This window comes from Miniopterus schreibersii (assembly GCF_964146895.1).
Source record: "Miniopterus schreibersii genome assembly, chromosome: 10".
Taxonomy (NCBI): Eukaryota; Metazoa; Chordata; class Mammalia; order Chiroptera; family Miniopteridae; genus Miniopterus; species Miniopterus schreibersii.
The window spans coordinates 29951885-29964220 of record NC_138110.1 but is presented as its reverse complement, the minus strand read 5'-3'; the positions used below and the strand labels follow the sequence as shown (position 1 = coordinate 29964220).

The 12336-nt window shown below is 44.2% G+C and overlaps 1 protein-coding gene across 9 annotated transcripts in view; it reads left to right on the top strand.

Annotated features, from left to right (window-relative positions):
* The window catches only part of FHOD3 (formin homology 2 domain containing 3), a 396327-nt gene that overhangs the window by 243895 nt on the left and 140096 nt on the right, over positions 1-12336 (top strand). For all 9 annotated transcript variants that reach the window (XM_081149144.1, XM_081149143.1, XM_081149142.1 and 6 more), the window contains exons 8-9: positions 5691-5785; positions 12050-12193. In XM_081149144.1, coding sequence (XP_081005270.1) covers positions 5691-5785; positions 12050-12193 — 239 coding nt within the window. The remainder of the gene's footprint in view (positions 1-5690; positions 5786-12049; positions 12194-12336) is intronic.

Sequence of the window (12336 nt, the reverse complement as noted above, 5' to 3'; positions counted from 1 at the left end):
TATCATCATCCCTACAAAAACTCAAAGAACAAAAACTTGATAACACTTATTTTCTTTTTATGATTATAATAGTGGTCTTTCTGTAGAAAATTTGGAAAAGAACAGTATAAAGAAGACAATAGCAGAATTACCTCTCATCTCACCAGACAGAAACGGTGTTAACATGGTGATGCATTTCCTTATGGTTCTGTATATGTGTGTCTGTGCACATGCTTATGCACAAATCAACTGAGATACAACTGCCAAACAGGAACATGGGGCCTAAATAGCCCTCTTTGATTCAAATCAGTTGTGTCTGTGACCCAGTTGTTGCTCAGAGATGCGCCTTCCAGGGCTAAATTCAAAGGTGAGAGAAAGTAGATCACTGGTTACTTTGAAAATTGGAATATAAGTTAACGAAAACCATCCAGAACCATAAATTGGGCCCCCATACCTTTCCCAGGAATGCACAGGCAGATGTCAGCTTCCACATGGGGGATCGCGGGCCAGGGGCAGCCCCGGGTCTCTGTGTGGATATGTGTGACCGAGACAAATCCTAGTGCATGGTCAGGGGCTGTGACTCTGCAGTATGGGTTCCAGACCAGGGTAGGTGTGTGTGTGTCTCTTTCTATCACAGCATGTTGCCATCTGGTAAAAGATTTGAAATTCCTTATGGCCAAGAGTAGACCATGGGGCCAGCTGAGAATCCTTAATGAAGTTGGCCAGTGGCTCAGAAACTAGGAGTGGTGTTTCCAAGGCCAATGAATGGGAGTTAGGGCCAAAGTTAGGTGTTTGGGAAGATAGCAAGGCAGATCCTTTTGTTCATGCTTAGAGGGGTCATGCTCTGTCCCCCAACTCTGGGGCTTTAGAATGGTGTATGGACTCTTCATCTTTCTGTCCTAAATTCCAGGTAACCCATGGACCCTTGTCATGGGGGCTGTGCTAGAAGGACCAGTCTTCTCATGACCTTGGGGTTGTGCTTTGACTTCGCTGAGTTGGGAGTTCAGAGTTTCCTTCCTTGGGCCGCACATTTTGTGAAGGGTGTGTTGTGGGTGTAGAGGAGTGATCCTGAGATGAACCCAGGGCATGGCACCCCCATTCAGGACTCTATCTACTGGCCCAGCTGGAGGCTCTCTGCTGTATTCGGTCTCTCCCCCAAGACAAAATGGTGGTCATTTTTTCCCAATTTGTAAAAAAAAAGGAGGAGAAGCAGCAGCAGCTAGTGGATTGTTTACTTCATGGGAGTTTTTGCCTATAAAATTTCTCAAGTTTTGGGCAACTACTGTCATCTCTGCGCTACTGAGCACTAGAAGCTGGGGGAAAAAAGGAATATCACTAATGGAAAAAATTAAGGCGTAGCTTATCACCATGTGGTTCAGTAGCATGTTTCTCTATGGACGTGCGTAGTCCTGGCCATAATTTTATAGTGCTTGCATATAACATCATCCTATTTTACTGCTAGTAAAGTGTTCCTGAACCTTGTGATGGAATTAAACATATAAATATATCATGGTGTTTGCAGAGAGCAACATGACTCCAGATGTGTTTCCACCAGCAGGTGTAGAAGCAGCTCTCCACTTCTTTCTCAGCTGGGCGAGAGCAGACAGAGGTGCCTCTGCAGAGGTGACCAAGGGCCAGCCGAGCGTGTCCATTGTGCGCAAGTTTAAGCCATAAATTTTAGTACTCAAGTGGCGTTAGGCACATTCCTCTGGGGAGAAAGGGTGGAGAATGGGTATGTTAAAGTATAGACTGGTTTGTTTTAATAGAAAGGAATTCTTTTGGATGATAAACTCAGATTTAAAGAATCAACAAAGAAAACCAACAAACTACAAATCCTCAAAAATTACTTCTACCAACAGTAAATGAAGTTGTCCCAGAATAAATTCCCCTGGTTGTTTTATAAATATCACATGTGGGTTAACTAAAAGGGCTCATCCTGTGAGTGTGGACGGTGAGCGTGGACAGTTTGCCCTTTGGCCAGAGTGAGCCAGTTAGGGAGCCAGCATAAAAGCTGAGGGCTCTAAGGCCATCATAGGAACTAATAAATATTTATGAATTAGTGAAAATTGAAAAGGCCCCATTTGACCAGGCAATTGGCACTTTTGCTCAGGGGCTGGAATGAAAAGGTGGATTCGAGGTGGTGTCTGGGGCATGACACAGAGGCTCGGTGCTGTACTCAGTCTTTCCCCCAAGACAAAGCAATGGCCATCTTTTCCCAATTTGTAATATATATGTATATTTAAAGCAGACACACCTACCTGTCTGCTCAGACTGCTGGGTCATCTTCTCTTTGGCTTGGATCTTCAAGTCACTTTCTCTTTCTAGTGGACAGGACCTGGCAAAAAGATGGAGAGGGGTGAGCACTTATGGAAGCCCATGAGAGGGCCTTTGCTTTGTCATTCGGCCCTAACAGAGACTTCCTTTCCTTGAGAATTCCTTGTAGTGATTCACAGGAAACCAGTTGAGAACCCTCTGCAGCCCTGGGAAGGGTGCCCTTCCTCTGACTATATGGGTTTTCCCCTCAGCCAGAGGGTGGGGCAAGTGACTACAATGGATAACCCATTTTGAAATTTCAGTCATAAATTGTGAGTCAGCACTCATTCGGTTCTGCACTGCTTTTGAAGTTCCATTTTTCATCTGGATGTGAGGTGCTGAGATATGACATAATTCTCAAACATGTGTAGCACACATGATTAACAGGGGGGAACTATCCAGCCATCCTTTCAAGCTCTCCTGTCTCTAACTCCTGCTCGAGGATGTATTGATCTGTGAAGAATGCACAAAGCATGGTGGGAGTTAGGGGTTGACAGAACTCAAGCTCTATTTCCATTATTATTTATAGCTGAAGTATGTGTGTTAAGTGTGTTCCTCAATCGTGTTGAAAGACGTGGAACATACTGTGAGGACCTTCTGTTCGGGTATTAGACCAACCTGTGTACAAGGCATTGCTTTAAATATCTTATTTTCTTTGGGATTTAATAAAGGGACCTAGGTGGAAACTAAAAGGGGGACAGTATTGAGTAATTTATTCTGTGCTTATCTATTCTGGGTTAAGAGAGGACTAGCCTGGGAGCCTGTCCTCTGGGGTTGTGTCCTCACCACCTCCGACCACCATTATAATTACAGCTACTCATACTCTAGTGCCTACTATTTAACAGACACTATGCTAAGATTTTTTTATATAAAATTCATTCATTTGACAAATACTAACTGTGTGCTTGCAACATTAGAGAAAAAACAGGCTCTTATGGAGCCTACACTCATTCCAGGGGTTGGGGGCGGAGTTGGAGAAAGACAGAGGATCATGATTAAGTAGCTTAATGTCTTCTAATGTACTTCATCTGTGCTAAGGCAAAAAGGTGATGTTTTTTATCTCAGTGATACCTCACAGCAATCCTATGGGGTTGATACCATCACTCTAATTTAGATGCATTTCCTAAGCCACCATTCATTCCACCACTCTGGGGCTCAGTTTCTTTCTCTGTCATGTGAAGGAGTAAGATTATACAGTTTATGATTCTAAAACAGAACCCTCGCCTCCTACCCTCCCCCCTACTCACTTGTATGGACCAAGCAAATGTGGTGCTGGGTGAACGGGCCACTTAGTTCTGGCAGGTGGCAGCTCCTGGGAAAGCTGGAGCTGCTGGTGCTTAACAGGCCAGCTCGAGCCCGGCCAAGGCTGCTGTGTTGAACCAAAATGTTTTTCCTTTTTACCTTCATTCTTCTAAATATTTCCCATTTTCTGGTCCTTCAAACCATCAAAGTAGAATGAACATTCATCCCAACAGTATATGAATATATCCTAGTTTCCAGACTTGAAATCCTTATGAAGTAATAAGGGAATCAGATATCACAGCTGAAGAACATGATTTTCAATTAAATTAAGCCAGTATTTGAGTGTGTTCATTATAAAGGATACAATGGTGCACAAGTGTGTCTGTCTATATGTGAGAGAGAGCGGATATAATCTGGCTACTTTCCTCTCTACCAGATGCTTGCCTTTGCTTCTTGGCCCTTCCTTCCCCAGGCTCGATTTGGCATCTTTGGCTCCAAAGTGTGCAATCGGGAGGCAGTTCTGGGCCTGCCAGCACCACTGGAAAGTCTTAGCTTCAATGCTTTCTCTCCTGCACAGTCTTCCTTTTAACTATACGTGGGTAACCGACTAGAACATGTGTTTTCCGCTGAGGTTGGGTGCCGAGTATGAATAATAGAAGTTGCCCTTGTTATAAACACAAGCCCTGCACCTGGACAGTGAGACCCAAGACCTACTAACCACATTGATTGACTGCCCTGAGGGCAGAAATGGTTACTTTGCTGGGATTTGAAGAACACGTGAGGACTTCAACATAGTTTGATGATAAATATCAGCAAGAAGATAATTCAGCAGTTAGCAGGCGAAGGATCATGCTTTTGTGTTCAGAGTTAGAAAGGGTATGGAAACTTGCCTCATTATAACCAACTGGGCAACTTGGTTAAGGTAGACAGCTTTCTGTTCACTTGCTGCATGAGCCAACAGATCTCTACATCCAACTACATCTATGTCTTCCACATTCATAGGAGGTGCCTTTTTAAAAAAAATTCCTATCTTCTCTCTTTTCCTTTTTGTGTGCATTTACACTCTGGTTCTTTTAAAACTGCTCCAGCTCAACCCAGTTCATGCCTTCTCACTTTTCAGCAGGCATTTCAACTCTGACACAATCCATCAAGAACCAGCATTTAGAAGGTTATTTCAGAAATTAGTTTCATCAGCAAAAATAAGCAATATCCTTTGATATCTTCATAGAGAAAGCGGGGAAGAGCTTCACATTCCACACAGGCACGCCAAGGACAAGGCAACACTTCATTTCAAATGTTCGTCTCAGGCTCAGGAAATGTGGCAGGGTGCTGTTCCCCTTTGTGGCCTTGGCCTTGGCAGTGCTCATGTGACGGGTCTTCCTGCTTTCTCCTGGAGCCAGGGGATAACCACTCATGAGCCTGCACCTGCAGAGCCCCATTTAGGGACCACCTCTGCACCAGGCCCCCCACAGCCATCTGCACTGCAGGAGACCTCCCTTGCTGAGTTGACAGGCTTCCATGAGTGCTTTTGCCTTTTGTGTGCTTTTACTCTGTGCTGATGTGTGTCCTTGTACTTGGACCTAACTGCTCCATTAGATTATAAAACTCTTGAGGGCAGCCTCCTACTAGACCCGGTTCCTTGTACCTGGTTTATGTTTAAATAGTATTTGTGCCTTGATTAAATAGGGATAATATACTTCTGTTTTTGAAATGTTTGCTGGATGTGGGTTTCACTGTTAGTTCTTAGAGCTCTCTGCTAGCGTGAATATAAAGACCTCCTGCATCCCCTTTCCTTGCAGAAAATCAGAGTGTAGTGTCCTGATGCACAGAGAGAACTTATCAAGGGTTTCTGCACTTAGAGAGTGAAACGCATGGCCTAAAAGCTGCATGTGAATGCATTTTCAAAAGTTAAATAGTCGATATAACAGGAACTTTCAAGCAAATTGTTAGGCCTCCTGACACTGAAGAATATACATTTTCAAGTGGACAAGGATAGTTGGTATATTGTCACCCAGTGAGGCGCATGTTCATGCTTTGATATTTGGTGACTGGAAGACACTGCCATCATTGGGTGAAGAGTCTTTAGATGAACTCAGATGTGAGTTGCATAAGGAATGCTGAATTGCTGTCCCTAATGATTTTTGCTTTACTTATAGGAGTCATACCCTGGTCAAACATCATGGAAATCCTGGAGGAAAAAGACGGTGTCGACACGGAGCTGCTAGTTTATGCGATGACTTTAGTGAACAAGGTTGGTCAGTGTTTATCACGGGTGGAATTGCTTCCCCACAAAAGCTGTGCTGAAGTCCTAATCCCTGGTACCTAGGAATGTGAACTTATTTGAAAATATAGGGTCTTTGCAAATGCAGTCAAGTTAAGATGAGGTCATTAGGGTGGGCCCTAATCCAATGTGACTGGTATCCTTATAAGAACAGGAAAAGAGGCACACATAGCAGGAACGCAATGTATACACGTGTACATGAGGAAGACAGCCATGTGAAGACAGAGGCAGAGATGGGGGCGTTGCATCTATAAGCCAGGTGATGCCAAAGCATGCCGAGGATCGCCAGCAGCCAATCTAGGGTGAGGCGCGGGAGGGCCCTCCCCTAGAGCCTTCAGAGAGAGCATGACCCTGCCAACATCTTGTCAGGTTTCTAGTCTCTGAAACTGTAAGAGGATCAATTTCTGTTTTTTTAAGCCACCCAGTTTGTGGTAATTAATTATGGCAGCCCTAGGGAACTAATACAATGTGAAAGTTTAAAATTTGCCATCTGAGTAAGAGCCATGTCCTGTGGATCTCCATCATGGTGGCTGGAATTGTGGCTGCGGTGTGCTGCTTTGCAGGAGAAAACCCTATACACTCACACACGGTATGTGTGCTTGCAGGCTGGTGCACACACATGTGAAACCTTGTGTCTGCTGGCTTCCAGTGCTTTGGTCTTTTCTTTCTTTTAAAATTTTATTCATTGCTTTGAGAGAGAGAGAGAGAGATTTGTTTTTCCACTTATTTATGCGTTCATTTGTTGCTGCTTCTGTGTGCCCTGACCAGGGATCAAACCCACAACCTTGCTGTATCAGGACACTCTAACCTACTGAGCTAACTGGCCAGGGATAGGTCTTTTCTAATAAAACCAGAAAGATGACAGTGAGAATTTTATGACTTTTCCTATCAAGATATCCCCTTCAAAACATTTTTCCTTAAGAAATTAATTAGTAAGTGTTACTCTAAGGAAGAGTTCACAGTCAGGAAGAAATGAAGGTGCTCTCATTCCTCTGCTTACTGAATTTTAACTGCTGGGGACAGAGATATGAATTCCTGGGGCTGGGTCCCATGCTCTTTTTATGACGGCGACTACGCCCTTGTGCTCTCATTCCTCTCATGTCCCTCCCTGGTCACCACCTTGGAGGGCAGGTGTAATCTTCAGTATTCATCCCTAGAGGTGTTGCTCTACAATGGGTCAGTCACACGCTGTTCTGGGATAGCCCACTTTTGAGACTGGAGTTCCTTCATGGTGGTGGCTCAGTCCTTTCCTCCTTAATAACCAAGGCTGGGGTCAGGAGGTTATTTCTTGTGGATTGCTACACCCTAGAACCCAGGCCCCACATCAGCCCTGCCATGGGCCTTCCTTTGTACTGTACAGACTGCAGGGTGCAGGCCTACGGAGCAGACCCCCAGTCTCTTCCTGAAACATTTTCCCTCCTGAATTGGGGCAAATAAGTAGAAAGCAGCATAATTATAAGGAGTAACTTCTACTAGATAGTAAAATGTTGTGCAAACTCTAAGGATTAAAACAATGTGGTCTGGCTCTTTGCTCTGAAGAAAGATGAGGGGAGCAAAGGAACTGTGAAACACACCCAAAGCACGGAACTTCTTACGCTGTGATTGACATCAAGGGGGATGGGCTAGCTCATTCATGATCAGGGGAGGCCTTGCTAAATGGAAATAAACAAAAACATACTTCGACCATATACCAAAATAAATTCCGGATCAATTCAAGAGTTCTGTGTAACACATCAAACCATAGAAAAATGAGAAAAAAACTCAACATGAAGATTAATTGGTCTCTATTAGGTAAAGGTTACTTTAATAATAAAGCCAGGCAAGAAAAATTCCAAAGGAAAGGACTTAAATATTTCAGTGCATACAACTCTATAAGGTCTTATCTGTAAAAATGAAAACCACAAATAAAAGCTAAAGTCAAGTGACACACTGGGAAACTGTTTGCAAAAAATAGGACAGAAAATGATCCTATCCTAAATATATTAAGAACCCAGCCAAAAAATTAATAATATTAAACTCACTAAGATGAAAAGAAATGTACAGGAAAACAACACAACACGGCATTCCCCCAGGGTCATGCTGGCGGCGATTGTTTTTTAACGAAAGGCATTTGTTGATGAGGAAACAGGAAACTCTACTGCAGTCTGAGTGGGGAATGGGCACCACTTTTTGGTAGATAATGGTTTTGCTTTTATTTTAAAATCTGAGAGTTATTTTACCCTGCAATTTTAAAGCAATTTTCTGTTGTTTTTTTTAAGATTAAGGTCATCAATTTCCTGTCATATTCAACCATTGACATTGTTTTGGAAAACACTGAATTCAGCAAAAATGGAATTTTCTCTCTCGCACAGTGTTTTCCATGGTAATGCTCTCCATCTTACTGGTAGAGGCTGTGCTCAGCTGTTCTGATGACCCTGGCAGCATTTGCGAGGTGTGGCCATTCTGCTGCCAATCACTGGCACGGCCTCATGCGTGTCATACTCTCCTTGGCATCATACGGCAATTAATGTCCAGGAATTCCTCGCTAACTCTTTCTCCCTGGCAGTTCTGTCTCATCTTTTGTTAGTTCTGGCCCAGGGGAGGTCCAGGCAGATCCTGAGGACATTACTTCAAATGTCATCTTTTCCTCAAAAAGGTCAACAGACTGCTGGCACCCACACTGGGTTTGTTTTCTGTTGCTGAATTTTAGTCACGTTTATTGCCCCAGTGAGTAAAATCCTCTAAGATCCCAAACAAAATAATGTGATGAAATGTTATGTGGATCTGGAAAAAATTTAGACTCTGAAATCTAGGAAATTATTGTAGTACATTTCTAACTTTTGTTTCAACATAATAAAAGATGTGCTAATGACACAGAATTCAAAAAGTTAAAGTTTTTATGACAAAACAAGGGGACTAAGTTCTAGCCTGCTCATGGTTCTGAGACCAAAGTCTCCTTTTGTTAAAGGCGGGCATTAATGGGGGGTTTCCAAGATCCAGACTAATCCCAACCTCCGTCCTTCCCCCCGTCTCCCACCACATGTCGTCAGAAGATTGAGGAGTTTCAGAAACTATTTCTCACCCTGCAAGCTGAAGTTATATGTGCCCTGTCTTGATCCAGCTGAAATTGGCTCAGTGAGAATACCCCAGTTGGGGGTGGTTCAGGCGCTGACCCCCTCATAGAATAGGATGGGGCAGGTGGGGGGATGAGTAACGGGTGTTAGCGTGGGGCTGGCTGGAGTGTTCAGGGAAGTAGGATGTGAGGAAGCCCACGGTAGGGACGCTACTCAGCAGGGCCAGGGGGTAAGTAACATGGATGGGATTCACGCTTAGTATTTGCCTATTTTATTTTATTGTTTTTAAGTTACCATCCAGCAAAACTGACTTTTTCCCTTGGGTATTTAGCTGTATAAGTTTTGACATATATATGGTTATGGATAGCCATCATAATTAGGATAGAGAACATCTCCCCCCAAATCTCTCTGTTGTTATAATGACACCCTGATCCCCTGTTCATGCCCTTGACAACCACTGATTTATTCTCTATTGCTATAGTGTTGTCATTTCAGGAATGTCACATGGAATCTTATGGGATGTATCCCTCTGAGGTTGGCTTCTCTCAGTGGGAGAGCTTCATCTGTGCTACTAGGGGTACTAACAGTTCTCTCCTTTCTGCGGCTGTGCCGTGTGCATTGTCGATACACTAGTTTGCTTCTCTCTTCACCCACTGAAGGAGACTGGGGTGTTTACAGCTTTCAGTTTTCACCAAAAATGCTGCCACAAACATTTGTGTTCAGGCTTTGGCCACACTGGTTTTATCCTACAAGAAAGATCGGATGGACTCAGTGAAAACCCTGGGAGAGGAAAATAAAATGTCCTTTAGGGCAGAGATTTCTCCCTCTGAGACATGCCTGTCAAGATTTACTTGTCACGAGGTCTGGAAGACAAGGTCTGAGAGAAAGCAGGAACCTGGGAGTGAGGGCGGCAGGAGACCTTTGCCTCACAGACTATTCTGGAGCTGCCACCTTTGCCCGAAGGAGGCTCGGTAGCAGTGAGGTGTCTGGGTAGAAATGAGAGGGCAGGGCCCAGGGGGAGGTGAGAGTGTGGCAAATGGCTGAGCACGTTAGTGAATAGCTGAAAATAGGTGAATGTGTTTCTAGGATGTATAGTCCCCTCCCATGTAGGCAGAGAGAGAAGCTGTATTTGTTTGTGGCAAAGGTCGCCTCCCCCGCAGCTGCGGCCCCACATGAAAGGTGAGGGAACACAGGCTTGGCTCAAGCCCAAATTTTCACAGAGGAAATGACCAGACCTCTTACTACATTCAATTCTGGGCCTGTTTTTGAGCAAAGGCTCCATGAGTCTGTTTGGTTCTATAGACCCGTTTGTTTAATTATTTAATAGTAATCCTGGCCCCTGCACTGTTGTGTAGAAAGCTCTCAATCTGACGCCAAATGTCAACTCACCACATTCCTCAAATCGTGTTTGGCGGATTCAGCGGTCAGTTAGGGCACCTCCAGCCTTGAGCTCTGCCCTGGCCTTGGTGTCGCCATTTCCGTTTCCTCATCTTCTAACAGAGTTCTAGAGGCTAAAACCAAAGGATGGGCTTGTTCTGATGGTAGCCTTCTTGGAGCAGGTGCCTACTTTGTGAGTTAGCTTTGGGAGCTGGGCAGCTCAGTGGGCTGGTGTGCCTACTGGCGCCTCAGTGACTGCCTCGCCTGGCGCCTGCAGACACGGACTTGGACTCTTCACTTGGCCCCTTAGGTGCACGCACCATTTATTACAGCTTCAACTAACTGGTTCACAACCTTCTGTTCTGTGTCCTCACTGGGGCCACCAACTAATGAACTGGATCCCTGTTATTTTTCATTCATTTCTGATCTCAGTAATAGTGAGTTGTGTCCTCTCTTCTCAGACTAGGAAGGAAAAAGGCATCGTTTGCATTATGAATAAAGACATTCTTTCCAATATTAATAGCCCCAAAATAGAAGTGTTAGAGAAGTTGGTGCTGTGAAATGATCCTTAAAGTATTGTTTTTTCCCTCTTCCGAGGCAAGTCACCATATTTACAATAATTTTGAAATGTATATGTAAAGTTTTTAGAAATGCAGAGATAGTGAAATAAATAGGGGCTAAAGGTCTGTGCCTGAAATTGAAGGCCAGAATGACATGTGTAAAAGGCATGAGTGTGTGAGGAGAGGAGTCGAGAATAGCAGCTCTGAGGGCAGAGCTTATCCCAGGCCTTCAGTAACTCCCTGTTACCTCAGGCTAATTCCTTCCCTCCCTGCCTCTATCTCCCTCATTCATAAGATAAGGGATTTGTAGTAAATCACCTCAAAGGTCCTTCCAGTTCTGAGCAGAGGCCTGGTCTGAGATCATCCTTCTTGTAAGAAAGGCAGAATTCAAAGAGAAGTCAGCTGTTTCTTTCTTGGGTTAATTATTTATTTGTCTCTAGGTTGCTGCTTTGAAATTTCTCATCTTTCCCTAAATTTCAGAGGAAGGTGAAGGCCTACCAAATTGAAAGGAAAGAGAATTAGTAAATTGTTATCACTACAGCTGGTAGATTGCTCTTAACAGGAGAACTGCTTTGGTTTTCTATTGCCTTGTAACCAATTACCACAAACTTAGCAGCTTTGAACAACACAGATTTATCATCTCACAGTTTCCATGGGATAGTGCCTACCTGGGCCCTCTGCTCAGAGTCTCACAAGGCCACCGTCAAGGTGTCGAATAGGGCTGGAGTCTGATCTGAGGCCTGGGGTCCTCTTCCAAGCTTTGGTGGTTGTTGGCAGAGCTCATTTCCTTGCAGCTGTAGAACTCATGGTGGCTTGTGCTGCACTGGGGCCAGCAGGATAATCATTCTTCTAGTCTTTGAGTTTAGGAAAGTCCTTATCCCACTTTAAATGGCTCACCTGGTTAGGTCAGGTCCACTCAGGATAATTTCCCCTTTGATGAACTCAAAATCAACTGATTTGGGACCTTAATGACATCTGTAAAATCCCTTCACCCTTGCCATATAATGTAACCTAGTCACAGGAGTGTTCTGCCTCTACTCAAGGGGAGGGGAGTACAGAACTCCTGACTAATGGGGTGGGATCTTGGGGTGCATCCTGCTTATTGCTGAAGAACTTTTTTCTCAAATGAACTTGTTATTTTTCTTGCTTTGTTTCATAGTGTTATAATGGCCACTGGCTACCATGCAAAAAAATATGCTTTGAGACAGTTCCCTAAGACATGTCTGTGTTCTTTCTCCATCCAGACGTTGTCAGGATTACCAGACCAAGATACCTTCTACGACGTGGTGGACTGCCTGGAGGAGCTGGGCATTGCGGCCGTGTCCCAGCGGCACTTGAACAAGAAAGGGACTGACTTGGACTTAGTGGAGCAGTTGAACATTTATGAGGTAACAGGACATATGTCTTGTAAGGCATCTCACAGCTGGGACAGATGTCAGAGGCCAAGGGAAACATACTCTAGACCTGTGTTTCTGAATGTGGTGTAGCAGCACTCATAACACCCGGGAGCTTTCCCAAATGCAAGTTCTCA